At 50.6% G+C, this 26,444-nt stretch overlaps 7 protein-coding genes and 1 non-coding gene across 8 annotated transcripts; all 8 read left to right on the plus strand.

Annotated features, from left to right (window-relative positions):
• The first annotated feature begins 3,104 nt into the window (after positions 1-3,104).
• On the plus strand, positions 3,105-3,192 carry PC9H_007009. Its single transcript has one exon. It is a non-coding gene; the product is annotated as a tRNA-Val (tRNA).
• A 2,088-nt stretch (positions 3,193-5,280) lies between these two features.
• PC9H_007010 (uncharacterized protein) lies at positions 5,281-7,469 on the plus strand (the record flags this gene model as incomplete). Its single annotated transcript, XM_036776546.1, has 13 exons — positions 5,281-5,298; positions 5,362-5,473; positions 5,527-5,635; positions 5,689-5,715; positions 5,768-5,959; positions 6,010-6,274; positions 6,339-6,456; positions 6,522-6,702; positions 6,753-6,775; positions 6,845-6,926; positions 6,988-7,116; positions 7,197-7,340; positions 7,388-7,469. The coding sequence occupies 13 exons, from the start codon at positions 5,281-5,283 to the stop codon at positions 7,467-7,469; spliced, it is 1,482 nt and encodes a 493-aa protein (XP_036630166.1).
• Positions 7,470-8,112: 643 nt separating this feature from the next.
• PC9H_007011 (uncharacterized protein) lies at positions 8,113-9,264 on the plus strand (the record flags this gene model as incomplete). The annotated part of the gene is made up of 1 exon (XM_036776547.1): positions 8,113-9,264. One exon carries the CDS (start codon positions 8,113-8,115, stop codon positions 9,262-9,264), a length of 1,152 nt encoding a protein of 383 aa, XP_036630167.1.
• A 617-nt stretch (positions 9,265-9,881) lies between these two features.
• PC9H_007012 (uncharacterized protein) lies at positions 9,882-11,191 on the plus strand (the record flags this gene model as incomplete). The annotated part of the gene is made up of 9 exons (XM_036776548.1): positions 9,882-9,923; positions 9,973-9,993; positions 10,052-10,116; positions 10,186-10,306; positions 10,353-10,433; positions 10,491-10,677; positions 10,730-10,830; positions 10,943-11,050; positions 11,117-11,191. The coding sequence occupies 9 exons, from the start codon at positions 9,882-9,884 to the stop codon at positions 11,189-11,191; spliced, it is 801 nt and encodes a 266-aa protein (XP_036630168.1).
• Positions 11,192-11,239: 48 nt separating this feature from the next.
• PC9H_007013 (uncharacterized protein) lies at positions 11,240-12,575 on the plus strand (the record flags this gene model as incomplete). The annotated part of the gene is made up of 3 exons (XM_036776549.1): positions 11,240-11,344; positions 11,396-12,214; positions 12,267-12,575. 3 exons carry the CDS (start codon positions 11,240-11,242, stop codon positions 12,573-12,575), a joined length of 1,233 nt encoding a protein of 410 aa, XP_036630169.1.
• Positions 12,576-13,957: 1,382 nt separating this feature from the next.
• PC9H_007014 (uncharacterized protein) lies at positions 13,958-15,299 on the plus strand (the record flags this gene model as incomplete). Its single annotated transcript, XM_036776550.1, has 8 exons — positions 13,958-14,008; positions 14,071-14,144; positions 14,197-14,297; positions 14,353-14,418; positions 14,480-14,648; positions 14,704-14,877; positions 14,935-15,053; positions 15,112-15,299. 8 exons carry the CDS (start codon positions 13,958-13,960, stop codon positions 15,297-15,299), a joined length of 942 nt encoding a protein of 313 aa, XP_036630170.1.
• A 2,199-nt stretch (positions 15,300-17,498) lies between these two features.
• On the plus strand, positions 17,499-22,367 carry PC9H_007015 (uncharacterized protein; the record flags this gene model as incomplete). Its single annotated transcript, XM_036776551.1, has 21 exons — positions 17,499-17,685; positions 17,745-18,256; positions 18,304-18,433; positions 18,486-18,551; positions 18,615-18,784; positions 18,878-19,009; positions 19,062-19,294; positions 19,357-19,667; positions 19,719-19,840; positions 19,893-20,338; positions 20,388-20,586; positions 20,695-20,841; positions 20,888-21,172; positions 21,233-21,280; positions 21,328-21,390; positions 21,442-21,600; positions 21,650-21,688; positions 21,745-21,783; positions 21,834-21,949; positions 22,004-22,077; positions 22,132-22,367. 21 exons carry the CDS (start codon positions 17,499-17,501, stop codon positions 22,365-22,367), a joined length of 3,714 nt encoding a protein of 1,237 aa, XP_036630171.1.
• Positions 22,368-23,519: 1,152 nt separating this feature from the next.
• Positions 23,520-26,149, plus strand: PC9H_007016 (uncharacterized protein; the record flags this gene model as incomplete). Its single annotated transcript, XM_036776552.1, has 4 exons — positions 23,520-23,733; positions 23,788-24,284; positions 24,339-25,054; positions 25,111-26,149. 4 exons carry the CDS (start codon positions 23,520-23,522, stop codon positions 26,147-26,149), a joined length of 2,466 nt encoding a protein of 821 aa, XP_036630172.1.
• Positions 26,150-26,444: the final 295 nt, after the last annotated feature.

The following is a 26,444-nucleotide window of genomic DNA, read 5'->3' on the forward strand; positions in this document are numbered from 1 at the left end:
TGCTTCCGGTGGTATCACTGTTAAAATAAGCCGGCGCTGCCTGACGTGAAGTTCCAATCATGAACGTTTGAACTGACCTGTGAGTCGAACCGTGAGAACACAATTCTCATCACCACAAGCGCTGGACGACCAGACTTCACAAATTCAAGTGCGTGTCACCCTCAGATTACTGGTCACAACAACTTAATGCTTTCAGTGCCTCACATATCAGTCGAACGTTGGTCGAACAACGAGATTTAGTTCATCATCTTTTTCTTCTAGTGTTCGTTCTATCTGATCTTGGCACAGTGACATCGCAGTAGTTGATAGAAGAAGGCGAGGACGGGTGGATTGCCCAGGCATCACCGTACCCTGTGGACCTTCCATTCTTTGATCACTTCAGCTCGTCCGGGATTCAATATGTTGGTCCATGCGTTGATGAGAATTGCAGGTCCAAAACGAAGACCGGTGCGAGACGGAAGCAACGGAAGTCCGAAAGAAATTGGGGTCATTCGCATCCACACCATGCCATATTGATTTGGGTATCAGTGTATCTTCCTCGTAGACTCCATCAACTATCACCAGCTTCAGTCTGATGGTGCTAGAGCTGGGAACCACGCTCACGCCGCCAAGATGAAGGTGTACTTATATATCTCGATAGAATGAATCTCCAGCGTTCGATGGAAGGAAGTCGGACAGTGGTGCGAGCATGGGAGTCCGAGTCCGGCGAACTTGATTGATTTTAATTGAAAGTTTTCATAACGTCAGTACCCTCTACCCTTATGCTGGTCAATTGTTCTGATCCCGTTCTGATCCAGAGGCCTCCGAATCTCCTCTTTGATCTGATTACTTCGTGCACACAGCAGAGCCACCATATAAACCAGGTGTAAGCCAAGAACTCGAGAGCGCACCTTCGAAGCATGTCGTGTGCCGTCTCCCCGGATATTCCAGACCTTCAAGGTGCCTTGTCTTCTTCCATTGGTGCTTTGCTCATCGGCGCGTTCTTTTCTATTTGGTGGGTCACTACCATACTTCTGCTATCAACGAATGAACATTGTGACCAGCTTTTTTGGAGCGAATTCGCTACAGACATGGTACTATTACCAGCACTATCCGACTGACACCGTCATCATGAAGGCTGCCGTATGTGACATCTTCAATTAAATAGACACCGACTAAAGCCACCCTTGGTTATTAGGTCGCCTGTGTGTGGTGAGCATTGTATCCTGATTGTAACACGCCATGCCAATTTCCTTCTAGGATATCCGAGGTTCTACATACAATTTTCCTCTGCCATGCTGTCTATTTCTACGTTGTGCTGGGCTTCGGCAGAATATCCGTTTTGGACTCAACTGTTTGGTGAGTTTTTACCCCGCGCCCCCCCAACCTAGTAATTAACATCCTGCATTACCCAACCAGGAGCATGAATGTGAGCGTGACTCGTATTGCACTTGAAAGCCGTTTTAATCACACCCCTTGAGCTCACTATTGTCGTCACTGTATGTTCATCGTTCTCACTAGGTATCAAGCAAAAAATTGATTTCTAACATGTAGGCACTTCTCACCCTCACTGCGCACATTTTCTTCGCTTGGCGTATCTACATACGTGCGTACGCTACTCAAGCCTCTTGCGGACCTATCTTATACTTTGCAGTGAGCAGAGCGCGGATTATTCCATTCGTCGTCGTGCGTGCATACATTTTACCCATGATGTTCGGTTCTGACGACCCTGCTTCAGATATTCCTGGGAATAGGACACACAGGTACGCATTAGCACTTTTACGACGACTGGGAAGTGGACATTAACGTCAAGATACTCTCCACAGCGACATCAGGGGGTAAGATTGCATCATTGGAATATTATAATGTCTAATAGTACCCCGTCCCACAGCCGTCGCCGGAATTGCGTATGTTTTTGACAACATATGTGGTGTAGCTCATATTTAAGAACAACATCCCCCCCCAGATTTGGCATTGATACATACTCAGACATCCCACGCTCCTGGGAGGTATGTTGTCTTGTATCAGTCATTTAATAGACATCTGATAAGTATACAGAACCTCACAACGAGCTCTCTGGCGTTGGAAGGAGTGACAGATCTTATAGTCGCATTTTCGTTGGGATATTACCTCCATCATGCCCGCTCCGGGATCATAGAGTCAGTCGGGCTACGCAGCACGCCTCTTCTCACCAACATTTCGCGATGTACTGATTCGCCACTTAGAACCGACAAGCTCATTAACAAACTCATATTCTGGGCAGTTAACGTTGGCATTTTGACAAGGTTAGTATCACAATCAGGCCCATGTCGCACACGACACTTAACTTCAACAGCATTGCAGATTTCACGGTAATGGCGCTAGTAGCTGTATGGCTCTGTCTTCCGCTATGAAACCCACTCACCGTCTTTCCTAGACCCAACACACGAAGAATATGACGTTTATCGCAGTCTACGAGATTATCAGTAACTGTGCGTGAACATTCAACTTAGCCCAATAGACAGGAGACCCTAACATCCAAGTCCTATCCAGTATACGCCGCGTCTATGCTTGCTACGTAGGGATTATCCTCAGTTGACATTTATTATGCGGTCACTCACTCCGCGTGTAGCTTGAATATTCGGCAATTCACCCGAGAGCACGTTTTGGACGAGCACGGCACAGTGATCCATCTAGCTTCTTTCCCCGCACATGTTAGGATAAGCAAGGTAAGCAAGCAGTCTGCTCACCCCTCGGAACGCTGATTCGATTGTCCCCCTACAAGTCTGTTACTATTGTTTCGGATGCAAGAGACACTCTAGGGGAATCGAGATACACTGCCCCTGCAGCGTCGTTAGCCCATAATGATATTGAGGCCTCAGTAAGTCGAAGCGAGGCAGCCATTTCTACAATTACTCACAATGCATATCAGAGTGAAACCAAAGGCACCTTGCACAACGGGCTCTCCGATGAAGAGGTATTTCAGAGAAGAATATAAACGAGTATCATCAGAGCGTGCGTTATTCTCATTGGCCTCATTTCCCTGTTCTCGGCATGCTTGTACTTGTACCTTTTGTGAAACAGTATTTTCTTGCGCGTAAGACCTGTGCTCCTGTGCGATGGTGTGTGTCGCGTGCTGATCAATAGGTTCAATGGCGTAGTTGGTTATCGCATCTGTCTTACAGTATAGCACTGCCGCACAGAAGGTCCTCAGTTCGAGCCTGGGTTGAATCAACGTTTTTATTTTACGCGCGCTGCGGAAGTTTCATCCGGTTCTGCTAGTCCTTAGCCAGCGAGCTCTTGGTCTCTCATCTACAACAAATCTGCGCAACGTCAGGTAAGAGGTCACGGAGATGTGAGCAATATTCATTCCAGATTCTCTGGACTAGGATGCATCTTAATCGTGGGTCGCCATCCAGACATCATACTCGATTCGTTGTATTTCAATGCGCGCTTCGACGTACACTTCGATGACACTGATATAGCGACTACTTGATACCATCACCCTATGAACACGATCTAGAAGTGGCGAGCTCTGAGAGAGGATATGTCAGGCATTAATGGCGCGCAAAGGGGGCATGTATGCCCACTCAAGTGCGCAATTGAAATTGAGGGAGACTCTCCTTGTGAAACCTTGGTCCGTTATGCAAGTTGAGTACGACGACAGAATGATCCTCGCCTGGTGAATACGGTTAGTGCATATACGAGAACCCGTAAGACAATACGTGCCATGAGGTAATCACAATGCGCGAGGTTGGGACCACCCCAGAGCTGCACGAGGCGTCATAGGCGTTGAACGTTAACGTTGATTTGTCACAGCACGTCTGTGACATGCTGATCGCGATGTTTCTTGCAGCTGGTAGACGGAGGAGGTAATTATCGCCAAAGCCACGGTGAGACAAGCAACCGCGATTAGCACTACTTAGATCATATCTGTGGCAACATGAGAAGACCGCCGTGCGGTATTGAGGTCCAGTGTCAAGTTAACATGGAATCTCGGGATTTATCGAGGATGGACCCAGCTCGGCGTTATTCGGGATTTTGCAACAATGGGAAAGGGTGTATCGAAAAGGTGATATGTACACCGGTTGGACGAAATTCTTCGACTTTCGACTTTTTCCCCTCAGCACTCATTAACGGCCACGCAGAGCCAGCGAACGATGCGCTGATACTTCTCGCATCCTCTCGACGTGAGTTCTGAGTAGTACGGTACATTCATGAGCTCTCTGCTCACGTTAATACTCGGGGGCCGGGGCTCCCGCCCTCTTTGATTTTGTTCCCGAGTTCTTCGCCTTCCCAAAGCCCTTCGAGTGACAAGACGCCCAACGACTACCTGCTGCCTACATATGGGAGCATCCCCCAACGTATAACTCTACAATTCACGCTCGAACGCGACGAGTGCCGTTCAACTGGTTGCGAGAAATGGTGCAGGCTATCCCGAATGTCGCGGCACATGTGAGGCGCAGTGGACCAGATGAAAATGAGTGTATCGGTGCACATAACACATCGACGTGTACTGTGGCATGGACGTTCGTCGTCGTGACTGGACTTCGACCAACGGTTCGAGAAGAACCAGAATAGGCGCTGGTGACTCCCGAAACTTGACTTCCACTCCGTTCGCCTTCACACTGGATTCGCCTCGGCCGGCTGGGCTATATCATGAGCTCAACATTGCGGCCAGAATCTCAGTTCTTGGTCCCACGCCCTTAGCGAGGCTGCCCTACGCTGGTAAATGTGCTTTCTGACGTGGCTTGAGCTAGCCTGCGCTGGGGCATCAGGCAAGACTGATGAAACGCGGTATAGCCTGACGTCGGCAGGGAGCGATCGAGTGGAGTCTGGATACATACGAAGTCACTATTAGCGGGGACGAGGAGTAGCAAACTAAACGTTCGATATGAGACTCGTGAGCGAACCAACCAACTCCTCTACCTCACAACTGATCGCTCCCCGGTCTGCGATACGCCTCCCTGCCGAACATTACCACTTGGGCGCGTATTGCATTCATTTCACAAACGGCTACTCTGGAAACCCGCAGCAGTGATTCCGTCAACGTTACTTACCAGGCACTATTCAATGAACGGAGTGACTAACACCCTCTAGGATGATTCCCATTGTTGTGTGCACCTATCTATGTATTTATCTGCGCAGTATGTCCGCATGATGTGGGTAATGACGTCAGCGTGAAGGTCTGCTACGACATCATCGCTTCGGCAGATTTACTCGTTAGTGTCGATGAGTTGCCACTATCAAGAAGCGGTGTATAGGATCGTCATGGCATATATACGTCCCGCAACGGTACCGAGGTAGGGAGAGAGCGTTGAGATGTCGACGCCCATCTATGTGTCTCTAGCTGTTCTGGCATGCGCAGCCTTGTACAGCCAACGGCACACCAGGTCTGGTCAGTTGAATCTCCCACTTCCACCTGGTCCAAAGAAGCTCCCAATTATCGGGAACTTGTTGGATGCTCCATCCGAGTTTCAATGGATCCAGTACCACGAATGGTCGAAGCAATACAGTAACCACCGAACTTTCTCCAAATTGTTGTTCTCTTGCTGATAGCCCATTCAGACTCTGACATCATTCATCTCAATGTCGCTGGATCATCCATCGTTGTGATCGACACGGCCGAGGCAGCCAACGACTTATTTGACAAGCGATCGTCTATCTACTCCAGTCGGTGTGTTCTGCTTTTCTCTCGTTTGCTGAAGTGTCTTTCATCTTCGTCGCTAGCCCGCGATTTATTATGCTTAACGAATTGTGAGTATTTGTTGACCTCGTACAATTTGCTAGGAACTCACAAGGGGTATAGAATGGGCTGGTCGTGGCTCTTCGCTGCCATGGAATATGGCGAGTCGTGGAAGCAGCATCGCAGGCTCTTCCAAAGGGAGTTTCACCCGAACGCCGTAACCGCTTTATTCCAGCCCCAAGTACTCAAGCACACGAGCGGCCTCTTGACGCGCCTCCTTGAGTCCCCCGATGACTTCATGGAGCACATCAACCAGTAGGTCCCACCCTCTCCACTCCGACAAGTTGATGTTAACAACGATTCAGTACCACCGTCGCCATCATCATGGACGTTGGCTATGCTATTGATATAGCTGCGAAGGAAGATCCCCACGTTGTTACCGCTGAAAAGGCGCTAGCCGGATTGAACATAGCATCCCTTCACGGCGCATTCCTTGTCGAAGTCATGCCTATACTCAAGTATGTTCCGGCGTGGGTGCCCGGGGCCGGGTTTCAGAAGAAGGCCAAAGAGTGGAAGCACTACGCAGAAACAATGCTCAGGGATCCTTTTGCTGTCGTGAAGGAAAAGATGGTGCGTACAGCCGCTTGTTTATTCAAGTTACGTGCCGCTTACTAAGAAGGGCGTCTGATTGCAGGCCAGCGGAACCTACGAACCCTCATTTACTTCACGCTGTCTCGAAAACGTAGATGACACGGGCGATGTTGCCTTACAGGAGCGTCTCATTCAAGGCACCGCCGCCAACCTGTATGCTGGTAGGCCACCTCCCCGGTTCCTTAGCGCCCATCCTTTGATACTGACTATCATGCGTCTTGATCAGCCGGCTTCGATACAACAACATCGGCGTTAAATTCGTTGATTCTCGCTTTACTAACACACCCAGACGTTCAGGCCAGAGCTCGACGAGAGATCGATAGCGTTCTGGAGGGGAAGCGGCTGCCTGATTTTGAAGATATGGACAGTCTGCCGTACGTGACCGCTATCACCAGAGAAGTTCAAAGGTCCGTGTTCATCAGTATGTCTTCTTGTGAATGACAGTGATTCCCTTCAGGTGGCAGCCTGTAACGCCGTTAGGTAGGCCACACCCATTCCTGTTTGTGAGCATAACCAATGATGTCTGATCCATGTTTTATTATTATTAAGCAATACCTCACTTCGTAACGGTCGAGGATGCGTACAGGGGATATCGCATTCCCGCGAACTCGATTGTCCTCGGAAACGCATGGTGACCGAGAATCCCCACACTCTCTTTTCTTTCCCTCGCATTGATTCGTTTTCGTTTTCAGGGCAATGCTGCACGACTCAACGAGATATCCCGACCCGTTTGCATTCAAACCTGAACGCTGGCTGTTGCCAGACGGTGAACTGAACCCAGATATGAAGGAACCCACTGTCGCGTTTGGATTTGGCAGACGGTTAGTCCGATCCGTATCCGTTTGTTTATTATCTGTGCCATGGTATATGTGTACGTTTGTCTAACTATTTACATTTACAGCCTCTGCCCGGGCCGGCACCTTGCCTCCGCGTCCATCTGGATAACAACGGCGCTGCTATTGAGCGTGTTCGAATTCACCCACGCCGTCGACGAAGACGGTGATGTCATCGTTCCTTCTGGGCAGTATTGCCCGGGTTTGATTCCGTAGGTGCTCAGAGATTCTGCGCTTTCAGTACGCTGACATTATACAGGTCGCCGCTCCCTTTCAAATGCCAGATCCAGCCGCGATCCCACGCCGCGAAGACACTCATCCAAGGAGTTTCGAGCGCTTGATATTTTGATGGTTATGACCCGCGAAGTAAGTGAACCTGGATTATGATTTGATTTCTTTGAGTGACTCAATATATCGTATCGGTAGCCCTCATGTATCTCGTCCGTGACTTCCCTTCCTAATGGATTGCTACTGTTGTAACTTACCATGTGCGTTCTTGAACAACATTCCACTCAATGGATGTGGCAAAAGTGGCCAACCTGCCACACCTGTTGTGCGATAAATTAGGGAATTGTGGGTGGTGGTTAAATAGCCCCACTTGTTGTATTCCTGCCTCTTCCTTCGGGATTCTCATGTCGACCACCACGAACACTTCACAAACGTGCAGCATCGAGAAAATCCCCGCCGAAATTCTCCTCGAAATCATCAAAATCTCTATCACAGATTCTAACAGCGACGAACGAAGGCTCCCTCCGTGCGACTTGCTGAATACCTTGAGTCTGGTATGCAGTGCGTGGCGGGACGCCATACGAGGCGCCCCCGAACTATGTACGACGATCTACGGGTCTGAGCCCCCCTCCCAGATGCGTGCCGCCCTCCGATTTTCGCAGAACATGCCCCTCCAGCTATACGGCGCCGACGGCACGAACCCCGTCCCAGGCCGAGCCGCGGACCTCCTCTTCGCCGAATTCCACCGGATGCCGGATGTCGGTGTTCGCGATGTACGTGCGGCAGGACGAGTTTCGTTCGAACGTCTCCGAGTCGTTGCTCGGCGCCACCTGCGATACCCCGCTTTTGGAATCCTTCGCGCTCTGGATCGGGGGGCCGGGGGAAGACGCGGACGACGAGGAACTAGACGGTGCTGCTCTCGACCTCTTTGGTGGCAAGGCCCCCCCGCGCCTCGCTAAACTCGCTATCGGCGGCTGGAAACTCAGCTGGGACTCACCCGCCTTTGGGAATCTTACAAGCCTCCGTGTCGCCAGCCCCAACCGGTGCGGGAGCCAGTGCTTCGTGGATGCGCTATCGCGGATGTCTTCGTTGGAAGAGCTCTTTCTGACGCGATGCGTACCACTGAACTTCGGGCTTGATCATGAAGATATCGCGATGACGATCGACTTCCCCCGCTTGTCTACTCTCAGCTTCGATGACCATATGAGCCTATGCACCGCGCTCCTGCGACGCGTGAGGTTCCACTGCCTTGCGCACCTGGTCGTGATCGCCGAATCGTGCGAGCGCGAAGGAAACGAGGAATACGCATACGCTGCGCTGTTCGACGTCTGCAGGTCGCACCTCGAGCTCTACTTCTTCACGTATCCTGCATGCCATCTCGCTGTCGAGAGCACGCTGTACTCCATGCAGGCCGCGGCTCTCTCTATGTCCGACGAACGAACTGGGCAGTTGGAAGACGTGCTGTTGCTGTCTATCGCTCTTGAGGGACCGATGCACGGCAGGGCGCTCGTTGACGCCGAATTGCTCGCCTGGTCTTTCAACGTGATCCCAGGCCGCGAAGTGCGATCCCTGCAGTGTCGCCTCCCCCATCACCATCAGCTTCACCCCCGCTTTTGGACGCAGACGGTGTCTGCTGCGTTTCCCCGTTTAGAGGGTTTGTTCGTGGACGAGAAGACGTTGCGCGGCGTCATGGGCGCGTTGGTCCAGGAGACTCCGGCGGCGGGGCGCATCGCCCAAATCCAAATGCAAGAGGACGGAGTATACGTATCTCCACAGGAACTGTCGTTCCCTAATCTAAGGCATTTGATCGCCCCGATGACAGCACCCCTGCCCCCCATCTATACTGCCGTCCTGAATCACCGACAAATATCGGGACTCCCCATTTGGCTGACAAGGCCCATGCAATAGTTTAGTACGTTGTATGTCATGCATGTGCTGTACATCGAGTAGTGTTATCCCATAGTCTATGTATATATGTGCCGAAGGTCGGGCTACCTTGGAAAATATACCGCGGGCCCCGTAATTCTTGCCTTTGCCGTAGGCCGGACCCCTAAGGCCCTCCTGAGCAGGCACAAGGGTTCACGCGCGTTCACTAATCAATGCAACTTTGAAGGCTCGAGTTTGACGAGAGACATCTCGAAAGGCGAGCGTGGACAACGATTCATCATTCTCATTGTGCGTTCCCACCACGTATTCTCTGGATCAGCACTGACATTGACCTTTGAACACGGAACTACGTGAAGTTCTTCATACCATCGTTTGCGTAGCTAGGCTCTATTTCTCCTCAAATATTTTCGGCGGGCCATATGCCAGCTTACCGATTGGTCCGAGCATCCAGCTCACGGGCCACGAATAGCAGCATTCCAGAATAAATGGTGGGGCAAATGTGGAGGCGTGAGATATAGATACAGCTCTGTGGTGGCTCTCACGACGCTCTGCATGGTAAGCTGAGTCCTTTGATCCATATTCTGATTCACACCTTATCGCCCCTCCCTGGTTGACGGCGCGACTCGCAACTGCTGTCCATGCCTCCCTTGAAAGCTACGGTAAACTGTGACATGGGAGAGGTAGGCCTATAGATGTCACCTCGCTTTGCAAGAATTAACGAACTTGAAGGGATTCTCGTTATACACTATAGTAGGTTGGCTTGGTCATGGCAAACTTTACTCATCTTACGGTGAATGCATGTTGGTAGGCGGACGATGCTGCCCTTATGAAGACGATCCATCTTGCGAACGTTGCCTGCGGATTCCACGCGTCGTGAGTGACCTCGGTTCACTTATTCAGTGCCGTGACCGTGAAGGTCGTCGCTTACACTCATGAATCCAGCGACTTCTCTATCATGGACAAGACCGTAGCACTCGCTAAAGAGAACGGCGTCCTTGTGGGAGCCCACCCCTCGCTTCCTGATAGACAAGGATTTGGGCGAAGAGAAATGAACATTTCGCCCGTATGCACTCTTTTGATGAACTACATTATCTGACCTCCACATCCAGGCAGAACTTGTGTCGTGCTTTGTGTACCAAGTCGGCGCCTTGGCAGGCTTTCTCAAGCGCCACGATTTACCTCTGAATCACGTTTGTTTACGCTGAATCTTTCCGTTGACTCGGGTTGCTCACATAGGTTTACTGTAGATCAAACTACACGGTGCAATATATGGACAGGCCTCTCGTTCAATCGAGCTGGCTCGGGCGGCCGTGCAAGTTGTGAAGATATTTAGTACCGAGGAAGCGAATGGTGGCCAAGGGGTAGCGTTTGTAGGGCTAGCGGGAACCGCCCATCAGCAAGCGGCGGAAGAGGCAGGAGTAAAATTCATTGCCGGTTAGTCTCCCCTCACTTGCCAAACATCGTAGTTGACTTACAGATACCTAAGAGTGGTTCGCTGATCTCGACTACAACCCTGAGGGTAAATTGATAATAACGCAGTACGCGTTCTTCCAATGCTCTTCCAGAACTGGGCTCTCAAGATCTCATGTGTACCCATTAAAGAAAACATGACCCTGTTCCGCACGACATTGTGAAAACCCGAGCAAGAGTTTCGCCGTTCATTATTCATGGCAAATCTCACTGATGTTTATACTAACAGGTTGAAACCCTACTAACGGAAGGGTTAGTTACGACGAATGACGGGTCCAAGATACCCTTAGGAGCGAACATTACAGAGGTGTCTATCTGCTGTCATTCCGATACTCCCGTACGTATCACTTCCCAATCCCTTCCATAACATTTTCCCTCGCTCACATTTACTTACCGATGACAGGGTGCTATTGAGATTGCGACGCTGGTCAGATCTATCGTCGACATGAGCAACAAAGCCGCAGGATATGTTGTTTAACGGAAGTGTTAGTATGTAAAGCCAGTGTCGTAGTTGCACGTGAATACGATGTCAGAGTTCGAACCCCGCAATTCCTTGCCCGACTGGACGATGCCGAAGAGTATAAGCAACCTGTCACTAACCGCCACTGTTACATATACTTTCAGCGACCAGGTGAGTACATTTCTTCAAGGCCAAGACCTGATTCACACCGATGAGCCACAGATGCTTCACAGGCTACCACCAGAAATCTGGCTTTCCATATTCGAGCACCTCCAATTCCCTCAGCATGAACTTGCACCCATGGCCTCCATCTCGCGATACACAAAAGGAATTGTCGAAACCGTGTTATACAGGGAACCTTCCATTGGATTTTCACTGAAAAGGAAGGGAATCTCCCATCTGGTCGAGCAGTTTCGTCAAACAGTTACCAAAGGAGACGGTCGGCTTGCTGATGTTGTTCGAACGCTATACCTTGGTAGATATCCACCGAACACCACCGGATCGACGCCGGGACAAATCGACAGATGTCTGACGAGCGCCCTTCTGTTATCATTGCACAATCTGAAATATCTCACGGTTCTATATCAAGGCGTGACCATTGCGCCCCCCATAGTCAATGCATCATGCCGGTTTACCAGTATTACTCACCTTTGCTGGTCGGCGGATGTGAAAGATGCAATTTCGTTCGCGTTTTTCCTCGAGTCGATGCCTTCGTTGGAGTACGTGAAGGTTAACGGGGACGGCATAGGATCTATTCCATTGGCAACAGACGCGTTGCCCTTGCTCCGTTTTCTGAGTGACAGCTCGCTTGACTTCGCAAAGAGCGTCCTCACAGATAGACATGTCCCTCACCTGGGCCTGGCAACTGAAAATCTCGAATCTTTATCGCCACTTCTCGAGTTGCGGATAGACGCCACGCCCTTACCCATGTTGAAGTGTGTTCAGTCGCTCTTGATCACGTCTAACACAATCGACCCATTATCCTTAACGGTATACGCTCGCTTGTGCCCCGAAATCAAATACCTCCAAATCACCTCTGATGTCAGTTCGTTATTTATTTACTCTCTCTTGAAGGTTGACTCATCGATTATAGGAACCCATCGAAAGTCTATCTGCATTGCTTCTCTTCGTCGACAACCTCTTCGGGACGAAGGTTGAATTCCTTCAACTCAATATTATATGTGACGACAACGTAGAGTCTGTGACAGACCTTTTCTCTGCACTTCCCTCCTTGAAGATGTTCGATTTTGCGCGCATGAATGATGATGCCGACTCCGGTCTCCTCCGGTTTCGCAGGGACAAGTTGGACGATAAACCTGATTGGCTTGAAGGGGAGTCAGTCAGGGACTGGAATCAGTGGTGGACGGATGTCGACGAAGAGTTAGAGAGCGTCAAGTTGTAGACGGTCCATTCAGAGGAGCTTTTCTAGGTGATTCGTATTTGGTTCCCAATTTCGCTTTTGCTTATGCTTATGCCCCTTCCGTTCGTAGCCTTATAGAAACTATGATCATGCTTTCTTATAAGCTCTTTTATCCTATCCTACGCTTGCACATAACCCTCGGAAGATGTCGATGACAGCGTTTGATGCATCCTTCTTCTAGTTGCACGCATGCAATTACGATCCAAGTCCGATGATCTAACAGATGATATCGCATTCATCCTCGTACTCCCATCTAATGCGCGGGTGCTGGTGCTAATTAGCATCGGCGTATTGGTCAGGTGGTTCGAATGTCGGAACAGCGAAATCGATGACATGCGTCTCCGCTATCATCCTTCGCCGGTGTCAACTACTTGCTAGTGAATGATCTTCTTCGAGCTCCACCGAGAACGAGATGTCATTGGATAGCTTTGCGACACAAAAACCAACGGTACCCCAACTCGCGGGCGTGAATTAAGTCAAATCCAGTATATCGCATCTCAGCTACGGCTCCTGACAAATAAGGAGGCCATTCCACGCATGCCCGTGGGCGCACCCCGAGACATAGGAGGTATTGGAGGCGAAGGAAATTATCAGTCTTACAAGCCAGTGGATTGTCGCAAACAGGACGACACTTCACATTGAATCTCAAACTTCCGTGGAGTCTCGGAACGGCGTCATTTCTGTGGCGCCAATTGCAATAGTGTTCGCTTGCCTTGCCTGCCCGTAAATCCGGTCGGTGGTGCATCCAGCAGACTGCAAAACGGCCCGCCAAAGTAAAACATAATCCCCCGACTCTCATTCGCGTCTCTCTCATTCGCAAAAACACTAACTTCGACTCCACATCCACCCATCACAATCACCACCCATTTACTTCGCAATTCTCCGCCTCGGGGAAAACAACGCATTTCCGCACCCAAGCAGACATCTCGTCATTTTCTCTCCTTCCTTGTTCATTGTCCTCGTGCAAATCGAAGAAGGCGTGCCGGCAGAAAAATACTCCGGTTGCATGGTGCGCTCCACTCAATGTCACTGCTGCCCTCGACTCTTACCTACATAGCGATAGTTCTGACAAGTTCGCAAGCACATATTGGCGCGAACGAGTTTGGAACGAGGATATTTCTGGTCCGGGCGGTCCAGACGGTCCGCTGACTTTCTAGGCGCTTGTCTCATGAACAACGAAAGTCTCCACTGTATTCATTGTGACGCGTTGATTTCTAACCGAGGGTAATCCGATGAGTAGTGATGGGCCATACAAGGCCAACATTCTGCGTATAAAAACGTCGATGAGACGAGTTGAAAGAGCAGAACAACATTCGTGCATTGTTCATCTTACTTTCTGAACAGGTCAAACAACCAAAGCAAACATGAAGTGGATCATCTCTGCTATTGCTTTACTTGCCGTCCAAGTAGTCTCGGTGAGCTTTCTATGTTGTTGAACAGAAACAGAGCTAACCAGACCATCTTTCTATACTTGTAGGCTTCCCCGGCTTTGGTCAAGCGAGCGTCTGTCAACGACGTCGCGACGGTCGGCTATGCTTCCCTAAATGGCGGGTAAGTACAGCGCGTGCGCGAATGTTCGTCCCGTCTCACATTACCATCCCAGCACGACCGGCGGATCTGGAGGGCCCACCACTACCGTAACCACTCTCGAAGAACTCACTGCCGCTGTGGCCGGTGACGAACCTAAAATCGTTATTATTTCTGGTCTGTCATAGTTGCATTCACTTCCCAGAAAACACGTTTCATTCGTTACTTGTAGGCACCATCACTGGTGACGCTATCGTCAAGGTTGGCGGGAATACCTCCGTCCTGGGTAACGGCGCCGGTCTGTTGTCTTACTTCAATGATAATTATGATATTCGCTCAAGCCTACTGCCAATCTCCAGTCCTCAATGGAATCGGGTTACGCGTCATCGATGTCAGCAACGTTATCATTCGTAACATCAAAATCTCGAAGGTTTTGGCTCCTGGTGACAACGTCGCTGTCCAAGCGGCTAGCCAAGTTTGGTTGGACCATCTCGACCTTTCGAGCGACCGTGACCACGACAAGGACTTGTACGCTCTTCTTTTGGAAGTGCTATTCCTTATATTGATTTTATCTTGTTCATAGCTACGATGGCCTTCTGGATATCACTCACGGCCCCACTGGTGTGACGGTTACCAACAGCATCTTGCACGACCACTGGAAAGGATCCCTCGTTGGTCACTCCGACAATAATGGCGCTGAGGATGTTGCAATCACCGTCACATATGCCAACAACTACTTCTCCAACTTGAACTCCAGGTATGATCCATAATAAGAGATCTCTCGACGTCCAGAACACTGATGCGCCATAATCAGGACTCCTTCCTTCCGCTTCGGAACTGGCCACATCTTTAACAACGTCTTCGATAATAACAACGACGGAATCAACACCCGCGACGCTGCCCAACTTCTCGTCGAGAACAATGTCTGGACTGGTCCGTCCCTACAATGTCCTTGTCACTCAAATGCTAATGCCCGCCGTCTTGTTTCAAGGTACTACTAAGCCTTTGTACGCCACTGACGAGGGATTCGCCGTCGCGGTCGGTAACGACTTCGGTGGTGCAGAGAACACCGCCCCCGTTGGCACTTTTACCACGGCCCCATACTCTTACACTCTCATCCCTACCGACAGTGTTCGCGCAGCCGTCGTTGGTACTGCAGGAGCGACTATCTCCTTCTAAGTAGTCCGTCGGACCTCTACTCTGTCGATGAGCTCCTGTACTTTGTACTTGATCCCGAAATGTACAAGAAATCAACCGTATTCGAAGCGTGAACATACAGCATTGTAACAAATGTCCGAATGTCCTCTTTCTGGGTAGGTCAAGGAAGGCAAAGTAAAGATGAAAACACGACCTAAGGATACCTAGCGAACTCCCATTTGGCGTTGTCAGCCTGCAAGGAATGATAGTGAGTACGACTACCTCGCCCGAAATGAATGTGGCTTACATAGACATAACCTAGAACATAGGGAAAGTATGTGAGTCAGCTGTGAGCGAAAAGGCAGGCTGCGGACGTACCAAGAGCACGAGCGGCGCTGGAGATACAAGCGTCGCGCAGCCCATAAAAGATATCGTCGTAGCGGGTTGACCCAACTAGGACGGCAAAATTGTGAGTAAAAGTGACCTAGAAATCAAAGAGACTTCGAGCACCTATGCAAGTTGGATAGTTGGGACCAGTCCTACATTGTGCATAGCAGCGGCAGCCACCACTGTAGGCACCGTAGTTCCCCGAAAATGACAGTTTGCCGCCGGCTACAGGCCTTAATTGAGCTTTGAGCGCCTGGATGCACTGGAGAAGGAAAGTAAGTAAATGATCAACAAGAAGGAGTAGCCGTCATGCCTTTCTCGCTGCAGTAGTATCGCACCCGCCGCGACTACCATTGGCGTTGCAGACGAACTGGTCAGCCCGTTGCTCAAGTACAGCAGCGCGTACAAGCAGCAACTGGGCTAGGATACAGAAGAGTGCTAAAATTCAATAACAGTCGTCAGGATGCGCACACGAGACAGGTAAATATGACTCGCCCCAGAAGAGGAATTTGGAAAACTGCATCTTTGGCGAAGTAGAGGTGCTTGCTACTGACTCGTCGCTGTAGTTGATTTTATACTCGTCGAGAATTGCCACGATGCCTGCTTGACAGGGTGCAAGGAGAACGAGAAGCCCGCCCGCACACAGCTTTCGCCGCACATATCTATATATATACAATTATCTTCGAAGAGCGGAACCAAAGATGCGAACCTGGAGCTAAGCAAGGGTAAGCACTGGGGAATGACAGTGCCATACAGTGTCGTCCTTTGTAGGATGGCCATACTGGCGTTTGAAGGAGCCAGGTTGATGGAGCGGAGCATGTGAGGCAGTGTCAATTATCATATTGTTATAGGAAATGATCTCGAAATTATCGGTGTTTCAATGCTGAAGACGTTAATTAGTCTTGAACATCTGGACTTCCATGAAGCAGCAAGTTAATACACCATCTATTGCGCCTCATGTCATTGGCATAAGTTCGCAATTCATAGGCAGGCATACCATACCTACGACAAGGTGGTAAGGTGGCATCGTTGGGGACAACTGCCCCCTTGTAGTGAGACATTCATTGCGGCTGAACCTCGCACTCTGTGGCGCTCGCGACGCTGGACTGAGAGCGGATGATTGTCGACTGATTCAAACAACTGCCAAGTTGCTACCCCCTGGCGCGTCCCTATTCCATTATGTAAGTTAACAGCACTTTCCCAAACTCCGACCAACAACAACTCGGAGTTCAAGCGCAAGATTAACCTTGGTTCGACTACCCGCAGCAGCCTGCAGTTAGCTACTGGGAGGCTGGGTAGGGCAACCTCGAATTAGGCAAGCTAGGCGTGTGAAGCACGACTCACCAGCATCTGAATATTCCACTGGATGATATCGGTATACCACCGGTGCTCTCGACTGCAAAATGGATGCGGTGAACTTGGAGCATCATCTGCATCATCCTTGAACGGTTTCCGCGATCACACGGCTTTTCTAGTGCAACTTTTCTCCTCCGGTGATGGTCTTACGGGAAAGGATGGTGCGGTTTTTATTATTTCTTGGAGCTGAAAGTCTGAATCACTCAAGCTATCTCCTTCCGGGCTGTTAGATACAGCTGATACCAGCAAATAAGAGACTCAGCTTCGTTGGACTACTCACATACTACATATGTAGAGGCTAACAAAGCTCACACGCGGAGACGCGTGATCCCGTCTTATCAGCTTCCAGTTCCCAGCTACTCGACAATTCCACTTGCTCCTTATCGACGAGGGTCGCCTTTCCACTTTCCAACCAGCGATTCTTGAAAGACGCGACTCGTGGCTCGTTTGGTGGCTTTGTCGTCCGAAAATTCCAACGTCTAGCCCCACGTTTCCCCAATGTCCGTATACGAACAGCATAAGCTTCTCGTAGCCAATCGCGGAGAGATCGCCGTCCGAATTTTGAGCACAGCACGGAAGCTCGGGCTGCAGACGATCTCTGTATATTCTCCATCTGACGCGACATCCCCGCATGTCAACCTTGCTGACGAGGCCATCCCTTTGGCCGATTATCGTCACGACAAACGTAAGCCTACTAAGGGCACCTTGGAGAAAATATCACAGCTGATCTTATCGAAGGAAAAGACGGAGTACCTGAATCTCAGCTGTACCTCGACGCTCAGCTACTCCTCTCAATATGCAAGGAACTTGGAGTGACACTTGTGCATCCTGGATACGGGTTCCTGGCCGAAAACGCGGGATTCATACGTCTCTTTACGGAGTCAGGTATCACGGTACTAGCCCCAAGCGCCGATGTGGTCGACTTGATGGGCGCGAAGCACGCTGCACGCGAGATTGCTAGAAAGGTTGGCGTGCGGGTGAGTCCTGGTTCGGGTGACGAGACTTCTTCGATAGAAACGGCCAACGTGAATGGTTTGACTACGTCTCTCAATGCTGCCGTAGACCTGGGCAAACGCGTCGGATTCCCGATTCTCCTCAAGGCAACCAAAGGCGGTGGTGGCATGGGAATGGTAGTTTGCCATCATGAACACGAAGTCCAAGATAAATGGGACCAGGCAAAAGAGAGAGCCCAGGCGCTATTTGGGGACGACGGGCTAATAGTTGAGAAGTACATTCAACAAGGTAGACATATTGAAGTCCAGGCGAGTGTAACTCCCAACATCTAATATTGGCGCACTGAGAGACTTGCCAGATATTTGGCGACGGTCAAGGCAACGTCGTACACTTAGGCGAACGCGAATGTAGTGTCCAGCGGCGACACCAGAAAGTAATCGAAGAAACACCTTCGCCATTCTATAATGCCATGAATCCGGGTAAGACTCATTTACTTCGACGAATAAGACATCCGCTGACACGGATTTCAAGGTGCAAGAGACGCAATTTGCCAGGCGGCTATACGTATAGGCAAAGAGCTGAAATATAGTTCGGCAGGTAGGCCTCTGTCTCCAGTTCTGCAGTTTCAGCCCGAGTCAACGGACTCTTGCCATTTTGTAGGCACAGTCGAATTCCTCGTTGACGCCTCCACCGGCGAGTTTTGCTTCCTCGAAGTGAACACGCGTATACAAGTCGAACATGGCATTACTGAGGCGGTGTATCCTGGGTTGGATATTGTTCAGTTGATGATTGACCTGGGAATCGCAGCGCATTCAACTCGCACGGACACGGTAGCTGCACGAGAGATCCATATCGTGGATCAGCTTGCGAAGTGGATAGATGGCGCCGGCAGGTGGATAGATGATCTCCCGACGCGAAATGAGGGTCTGCACGCCATCGAAGTGCGCGTCTACGCAGAGAACCCTGCAGAAGGATTTAGGCCGTGTCCTGGAGTGTTGCAACTCGTCGATATTCCTGACCGGAAGGAAGAAGGATGGCTAAGAGTAGACAGTTGGGTACGCCTTCTCATCGGCCTACGCTGTAGACTTGTGAGCTGAGATCACTCAGATATCCACTGGTACAATCATTACGCCACACTTCGACCCCCTTCTCTGCAAGGTCATTGTGACGGGATCCTCTAGAGACGAGGCAATTGCTCGCATGAAGGCGGTTCTGACGGAGACACGAATTTGCGGACCTCCGAACAACATTGAGCATCTACAGGTCTCTCTAGGCGATCCCATTTTCGCCAAGGGACGGGCCACGACGAGGTGGTTAGAGAGCCTGCCTTTCATTCCAAGGTAAGTTCTTCCATTCGCGTCACAGTCATAGGTCACACCCCCTTGACGTCTATAATCCCCAGAGCCGTGACTGTAGTATCTTCGGGGTTGGATATGACGGTGCAGGATCTGCCGGGAAGAGTTATGGGTCTCGGTTTGCCACGTTCAGGCCCCATGGATTATATAGCTTTTCAAGCTGCGAACCTCCTGGTTGGGAACAAGTCTTCGACCGAAGGCCTCGAGATCATCGTCATGTCTGGCGTCCCGGCTGTTTTCCATTTTCATGTACCTACTATCATCGCGGTCACTGGCAAACCAGTCTTTCTCTCCATCACTGCCGACGTAGAGGACTACGACAAATTTGACGCGAAGTCGTCGTCAAAGGAGACAGTCGGTATGTGGCGCCCGTTGTGCATTCCGGGAGGTGCGAAGCTCCGGATCGAAGACAGGGCGAATTACGAGGATAGCAGGGGGTTCAGAGTCTACCTCGCCTTTCGGGGTGGCTTTCCCAATATCCCAGAGTATTTGAAGTCCAAGTCGACGTCGATGGGATTGGGAGGTTACCAGGTATGTTCGATGTCACCCTCGCCTCAGGATGATCGCTTGATATATCGTCCAGGGAAGATCACTCCTCCCTGGTGACCAGATTGCTCTTGCTGAATGTAGTCCCAAGCACGGAGAAGACGTGAACATACGCATTCCTGATTCAACGATCCCGACCTATCCGCTTCAAGCCACCATCCATGTCCTCTCTGGTCCTCAAGATGACCCAGAATTCATCACAGCTGATGGAGTCGAGAAGTTCTACGCCACAAACTTCAGAGTCAGTCCCTCCAGCAATCGGATGGGAATTCGCTTGGAACTCTCCAATGACTCAGGCGACGGAAAGATTGGTTGGGCCAGAGAGAATGGGGGTGAAGGTGGATCGCATCCGAGCAACATCTTGGACAATGCGTATGCGTTTGGGAGTATCAATATCAATGGCGATACGCCAGTGATTCTCGCAAATGAAGGACCTGATATGGGGGGCTACGTGTGCGCTTGTACGATTGCCGAAGCAGATATGTATGTCTGTTTCCTCCGAATGGAATGTGGCTATTTACTACCTCCGTAGGTGGAAATTGGGGCAGTTGGGTCCTGGGAACGAGATCAGGTTCAGGCGGGTATCTTGGGATACGGCGTTGGGATTGCGGCATCGCAATGAATCTTGGCTTGACGGCGTGAAGGCGGCAATATCAAAGTCCGAATCAGGCAGCATCGACCTATTCAAGGAAGAAACTGAGGGCGGGCTAGGCGGGCCAAAGTTGTTGGTCGTCAAAGCAGAGGAGGGGAGCCAAAAGCCTACGGTCACATTTCGTACAGTGAGTAAACAAGCCCTGTGAAATAGTAAATCTAACCCTCAACCTGTTATTGCGTTTCAGGCTGGCGACTCCGCGATTTTGGTTGATTTCGGGGAGATGCGCCTCGACTTTAGCATTCGCGCTCTTGTACACGCGTTCGAATTGGAGGTTCGTGGAGCTCGAGTGGACGCTATCAAGCGTCTTTGCCCTTGTATACGTTCAACCATGGTAATTTTGACCTTGAGGTTCTCCATGTCACTGATTTCGTTTCAAGTGCCATTATGACCCCTTGCAAGTTTCACAATCCACTGTGCTTGGTATCCTCAGCAGCGCGCTGAGTAGGTTGCCTGACGCTGTGGATGAAATGGAGTTCCCAAGTCGAGAGATCACATTTCCGATTGTGCCGGATGATCCCTGGTGTCAAGAGGCGATAGACAAGTACGCGCGAACGACGAGGGATAAAGCGGTATATGTACCGAGCAATGTCGAATACCTCGCCCGCAACAACGGTCTGGATGGCAAGGAAGATGCGCTGAGCAAATTGATTGACTCGGAATGGGTACATAGCGTTTCGCCAATAATGAGACACTCCCACGAGGTTCTGACGAACGCTTCCTAGCTTGTAGTTGGTATTGGGTTCTACCTCGCTTGTCCATTTTTGGTCCCGGTGAGTCCCTGCAACGTCGTATGAGATAATGCTTATATTCTCTGAAGATAGACCCACGATGTAGACTTGTAGGCCAAAAGATGAATCCATCGAGGACATATACTCCCCGAGTGCGTCCCCCACTGCATTTGTATGTAATACGGCTTCTGACCATCACACAGGGCGCCATTGGAATAGCCGGCGTCGTCGCAGCCATATATCCGGTTGAGTCTCCTGGTGGATACCAATTGTACGGCCGCACGCTCCCTGCCTGGCAAACTTGGGGTCGCGGCCGTCATTTCTCCCCAGAAGAGCCTTGGTTACTACGTCCTTTCGACAAGGTAGACGAGGTGGCACCATGCGACGCTGAGTCGTTGCTGATTTCTGCAGGTCAGATTCAAAGTCGTCGACGTCGGGGCATATGCTGAGGTGAGAAGTCTCACATCTATCTGCGTGCGCTTCTTTAACGATGTTGATGAAATTAGCTAGAGCAACAATTCGACGCAGGACGCTACGAGTTTGAGGTGAATCATGTTGTGAGGCTCCATGATTGTTTACCGACTCGTTGGAACAGGTTTCGCCTACCATATTTTCGATGAGAGAGTATGCTGCATTTGTGCAGTCCATCGCCCCTGAAATCAAGTCATTCAGAGACAGCCAAGAGGCCGCTGTTGCGATAGAAGAGGAACGGTAGGCTTACTCGACAGAACTGATTGCCTTGAGACTGAACGCTGTTTTGGACAGTGAGCGCGCACTCCTCATGGAATGGGAGGCAGAAAAAAGAGTTGCGAACATACCGACTCAAGTCGATAACCACGGTCAGTAAATCAATCATTCTGCGTGACTTCGATGCGATCCAACTATACCCATAGCGGGCACAGCCTTCGTTCGCTCGCCAATCTTCGCGAACATATGGAAGATAAAGGTTGAAATTGGAGACACGATCGTGTCGAAGACGCAGGCAGTTGTTATCCTCGAGTCCATGAAGTCGGAGATCAATGTATACCCGGAGGAGAACGCGGTAGGCAGAAAAGTAGTTGGGTATGGCGATGGTATTGGGCCCGGCGCAGCGGTAAGACCTGGTGATATCATAGTCCACCTTGCATGAATGCATACAGTAGTAGCGAGGGTATATGTGCCCTCTGCATCAGGAGAACTTCATCGTAGCCGCTGCGGTGTATTTCGACTTGGAGCAAGTACGCTGCTAGTTTCTATGTTACACGGCATACACCGGCACCCTTCATTTTATTCTCACAGTCACCCTATGGTTCCCACAGTCAGTAACTTGTCAGCTTCAGTGACCGAACCTCTTTGCTTTCCTGATCCATCATCATGAACGGCCTGCGAACAACCAGGAACCCTCGTCAATGATGACAAGTAGCTGCCACTGCGCTCAGCGCACGCGTGCAAAGGGAGAGTAGAGGAGAGTACGAAGTATGGTAAGTAAGACTCTACCCACGTTCGTCCGTTTCTTATCTTCATCTGTAGAATACGCACCCAAACCTCGGGAACTCGGGCTCAACTGGCTACTCAAACTGGATCAACGTGTTTGAATATCAGCACGCGCGGCGCATATTCGAATACGTGTTGTTCGAAAGCTGGAAGCTGTATCAGCTGTAGTTTGGTGCATAGTCATACTCAGATCGCGCGCTCCATCATGTTTCTCATGTTACGCCTTGGGTATTAAGCCGGTCAAGCTTCAAAACTCCAAAACCTTGTCCACATCTTATCCCGACATTCTACCATTATATCTGAAGCTAGACATGAAGCTTACGGAGATTGGACGACTCAGTAGACGTGCCCTCAGCCTCCAGGCTTCTGTATCGACTTATATGGCTTCGGCCCCATACTCCATTTGGACTTCGATGGTCGTGTATTCGTGTATTCGTTCTGCCACGCCTCTTGACCAAGGCCTTATACTTTCCGAAAGATGTCTCCCTAGTGCGGATCTTTCGGAATCCAACTTCGGTGCACATCCGCCTACTTGACGCACGTCTCCTCGTCAGTGATCCATTTGGCGGAGCGAGCCACGTGATGTCAACATCGTCGGTTGTCTCCACGGCTCTTCCTCCTCAATAGCTTCGTGACATCACTGCACTCTATTTCCCTTTTTGTGATGTCATCTGGAGTTCGTCCCCTTCCCTCCGCTGACGACACTCGGGGAGGGCATATATAAACCCAGGCATCGACAATTCTCTCCTTTCCAACTCTCCCCCCACCATCATCTTCACAACGACCCATCCAACTACAATACAAAATAATGGATAAATCGACTTCAGTTCTCGCCGCTTTCGAAGCGGGGAAGATACCGTCTCATCAACAAATAGCAGATTTTATCGACTGGTTCAATGGCACTATTATCCCGCAAGCGTCGCCAGGCGGGTCGGATCAGCTCAGCTCCCAAGGCCGCGTGCTTGCAGACGATATTCGCGAAATATTGGACGCATATAAGCAGCTGGGGAATAACAAGAATAGTGAGGCGCCCGCGCCTGATGATGATTAGGGAAACTAACATTCTCGTCTACAAGGCGATGATTTGATACAAGAATGTCTTTGGCATCTCAGCGAAACGGATTTATTGGGGACTTCCACGAATCTCGTCGATTCCAAGGAGGCATCTAACGACGCCCGAAAGCTCGGCAACGCAATCCGCACTATCATGACGACCCTTTGGACCGGAATCTCTACCGAATCCACTTCCCTATTCTCCGACTTCGCTTCCTTCTCTCGTTTAGCTTTGGCAGATGCAGCAGAACTCATGGAGAACCAGGCAGCCAGAGCCAAAGTTTCGCTGAGGGAGGTAGATGAGGAAGTGCAAGAGGGCGAGAGGGATGCCATTGGTCGTAAGAAGCGTACCGAGGAGGAGCAAGAGGAAGATCAAGACCCTAAGGAAGTGTTTGCTCGTGGTATGGACACCGCCAAGAACGCAGGAGTCACTGTCATCGGGACCAGTCAGGACGCAAAGGCAGCCGCTGAGCGTACGGCGAATAACGCGTCGAAGAAGATAAGGAATGCGTATTATCAAGTAAGCCTTGTAGCAGATTCATGAAGACGATTTTCTGATCCTTCATTGCTCCAGGTTTGCGATCGTGCTCAGAACGATAAGGAGTACCACGACGCTCTAGTTACCATATTCGACACAGTTCAAAAATGGATGACGAAGGGATTGGACACCGCCCAAGATGTGAACAAGTCCACGTCCTTGGAGTCTTTCATCGACGATCCTACGCCAGCTCAACACGTCCCAAATGCCCTTCGAGGCTTCGGCACTATCCTCGAACGCATCGCGGGCGGCAAGCCTCTAGATGATCTTTACTCCAAGATCCGTGCATGTGTTGTCGATGTTCGCCAAGACCCTCACCTTCAGAAATGGGCTCGACAATTCTTTGATCATTTGAAGAAGAGCTTAGACGAGCCCGGATACGCTAGGTCGGACGAAGCGAAGGAGAAACGCAAAGTGTTGAGCAAGGAGTGGAAGAAGTTCCAAGATGACTCGAACCCTGCCGGTAAGAAGTGGGCGGACGATTGGGAGGCTTTCAAGTCGGAGTGGGAGCAGTTCACCGTCAGAATCGAAGAAGACAAGGATTTGCAGAGGTTGAGGGCGGCGCACGAGAAGCTGGGCGGTGATTTGCAAAACGGCTTGGTTGAAGTCGGCAAAGAAGCTGGCCGAGCTGGAGCGCAGGTTCAGAGTGGCATGCAGGCCGCCCTTGAGCAAGCTTCGTGGTTCGCTCAAGATATGTTTAAGGTATACGCCCCGAGGATGCTGGAGATGCTAAAGGATGTACCCATCCCAAGGTCAGTTCGCTTTTGTTTCTTTTCTCATACCATGTTGACGAAGCCTCTCGTCGTAGAACTGAGTATAAAGACGATGAAGTCGAATTCGTCTTGGAGAATGTCGAGTTATCGTCATTCAAGCTCAACCCCGCACACATATTCATTCGCAATATCACCGATATTGATATGTCCACAACCGAGACTTCCTCGAAAAGCTCTGTCGGCACTCTCACCCGTGTCCACGTCCAAGCGATGCAACTGCACCTCAAAGATGTATCTTTCTGGTACAAAGACAAGACCGCCTCGTTGGGTCCCAGCGAATTCACTGGATTGATGGGCTTCAAGCTCCCAGAAAAGGGCGTCGACGTCGACATCACTGTTCGCATGATTCCCGACGGTCCAGAACGCGAAAAGGCAAAGGCCGTCTTCAAACTCGAACACATTTCATGCGACATCGCGGATGATATGGAGCTTGAAGTCAAGCAGTCTAACCACTCCATCTTGCTTGGCATGTTTAAGCCAGTTTTCACGATGCGCATGAAAGACGTCATGGAGAAGACCATTGAAGGTTGGATCCGTGGCACCTTTGAATGGGTTGGCGCCGTTGGTTGGGATGTTGGCAATCGAAGGATTGTTTTCGAAGACGCTGGCCTTGGAGGCTCTGTGGCATGGACTGCCGCCTTCTGGAGCGAACTAGGCAAGCTCCAGCGCGAAGGCCGCAGCGGCAGCTGGAACCTCACTGGCACCGGCGTCATTCGAGAGGAAGGTGGGGACTCGAATGCCAAGTTCGCCATGGGCGCCGAACCTCAAATCCTGAGCGGTAAGAAGAGAGGGCCCCTCGGCACGGCGTCTGAGCCATTGAAGAAGCGCGTCGAAGAGGTTGTAGGAGAGTTCACCGGTGACAGGATGGATGTTGACGCAAGCGTTCGTGAGGGCGTCGAGGGTGCCAGCGAGGCCGCACGTCGTGAAGCGTGGAAGATGAAACAAAATGCGGAGGGTATGTACGAGCAAGGGAAGGAACAGGTCAAGACGCTGCAGGATATGGTAGAAAAGAAGAAGCAGGCTGAGCAGCGCGAGACTGGATGGAGGAGCGCAGCTTTTGACATAAGCGCCTGAACCTGCTTTTTTTCTTTCTCGTGACTCGTAACTCGCTCTATGTCGAACATATTTTGTATTAGTAGCAACACACGAAATGTCCCTTTGCATTCAATCCTTTGGCGCCATCGTTCCGCTCAGGACGGAGTCGCAAACCGTTGTGCGATCTGGTGACAGGTTCAAATACGAAACGTTGATCGCCTAACTCTCGAGATTTAGAATAGGTACACGGGTGAACGGTTGTGCGATATATCTATCGAGCGCCTGGCTAACTTACTGAACGCTTCAAGACGTCTTAGCCCTCCGTTGTGGGAGT

This window comes from Pleurotus ostreatus (assembly GCF_014466165.1).
Source record: "Pleurotus ostreatus strain PC9 chromosome Unknown scaffold_5, whole genome shotgun sequence".
Classification (NCBI taxonomy): Eukaryota; Fungi; Basidiomycota; class Agaricomycetes; order Agaricales; family Pleurotaceae; genus Pleurotus; species Pleurotus ostreatus.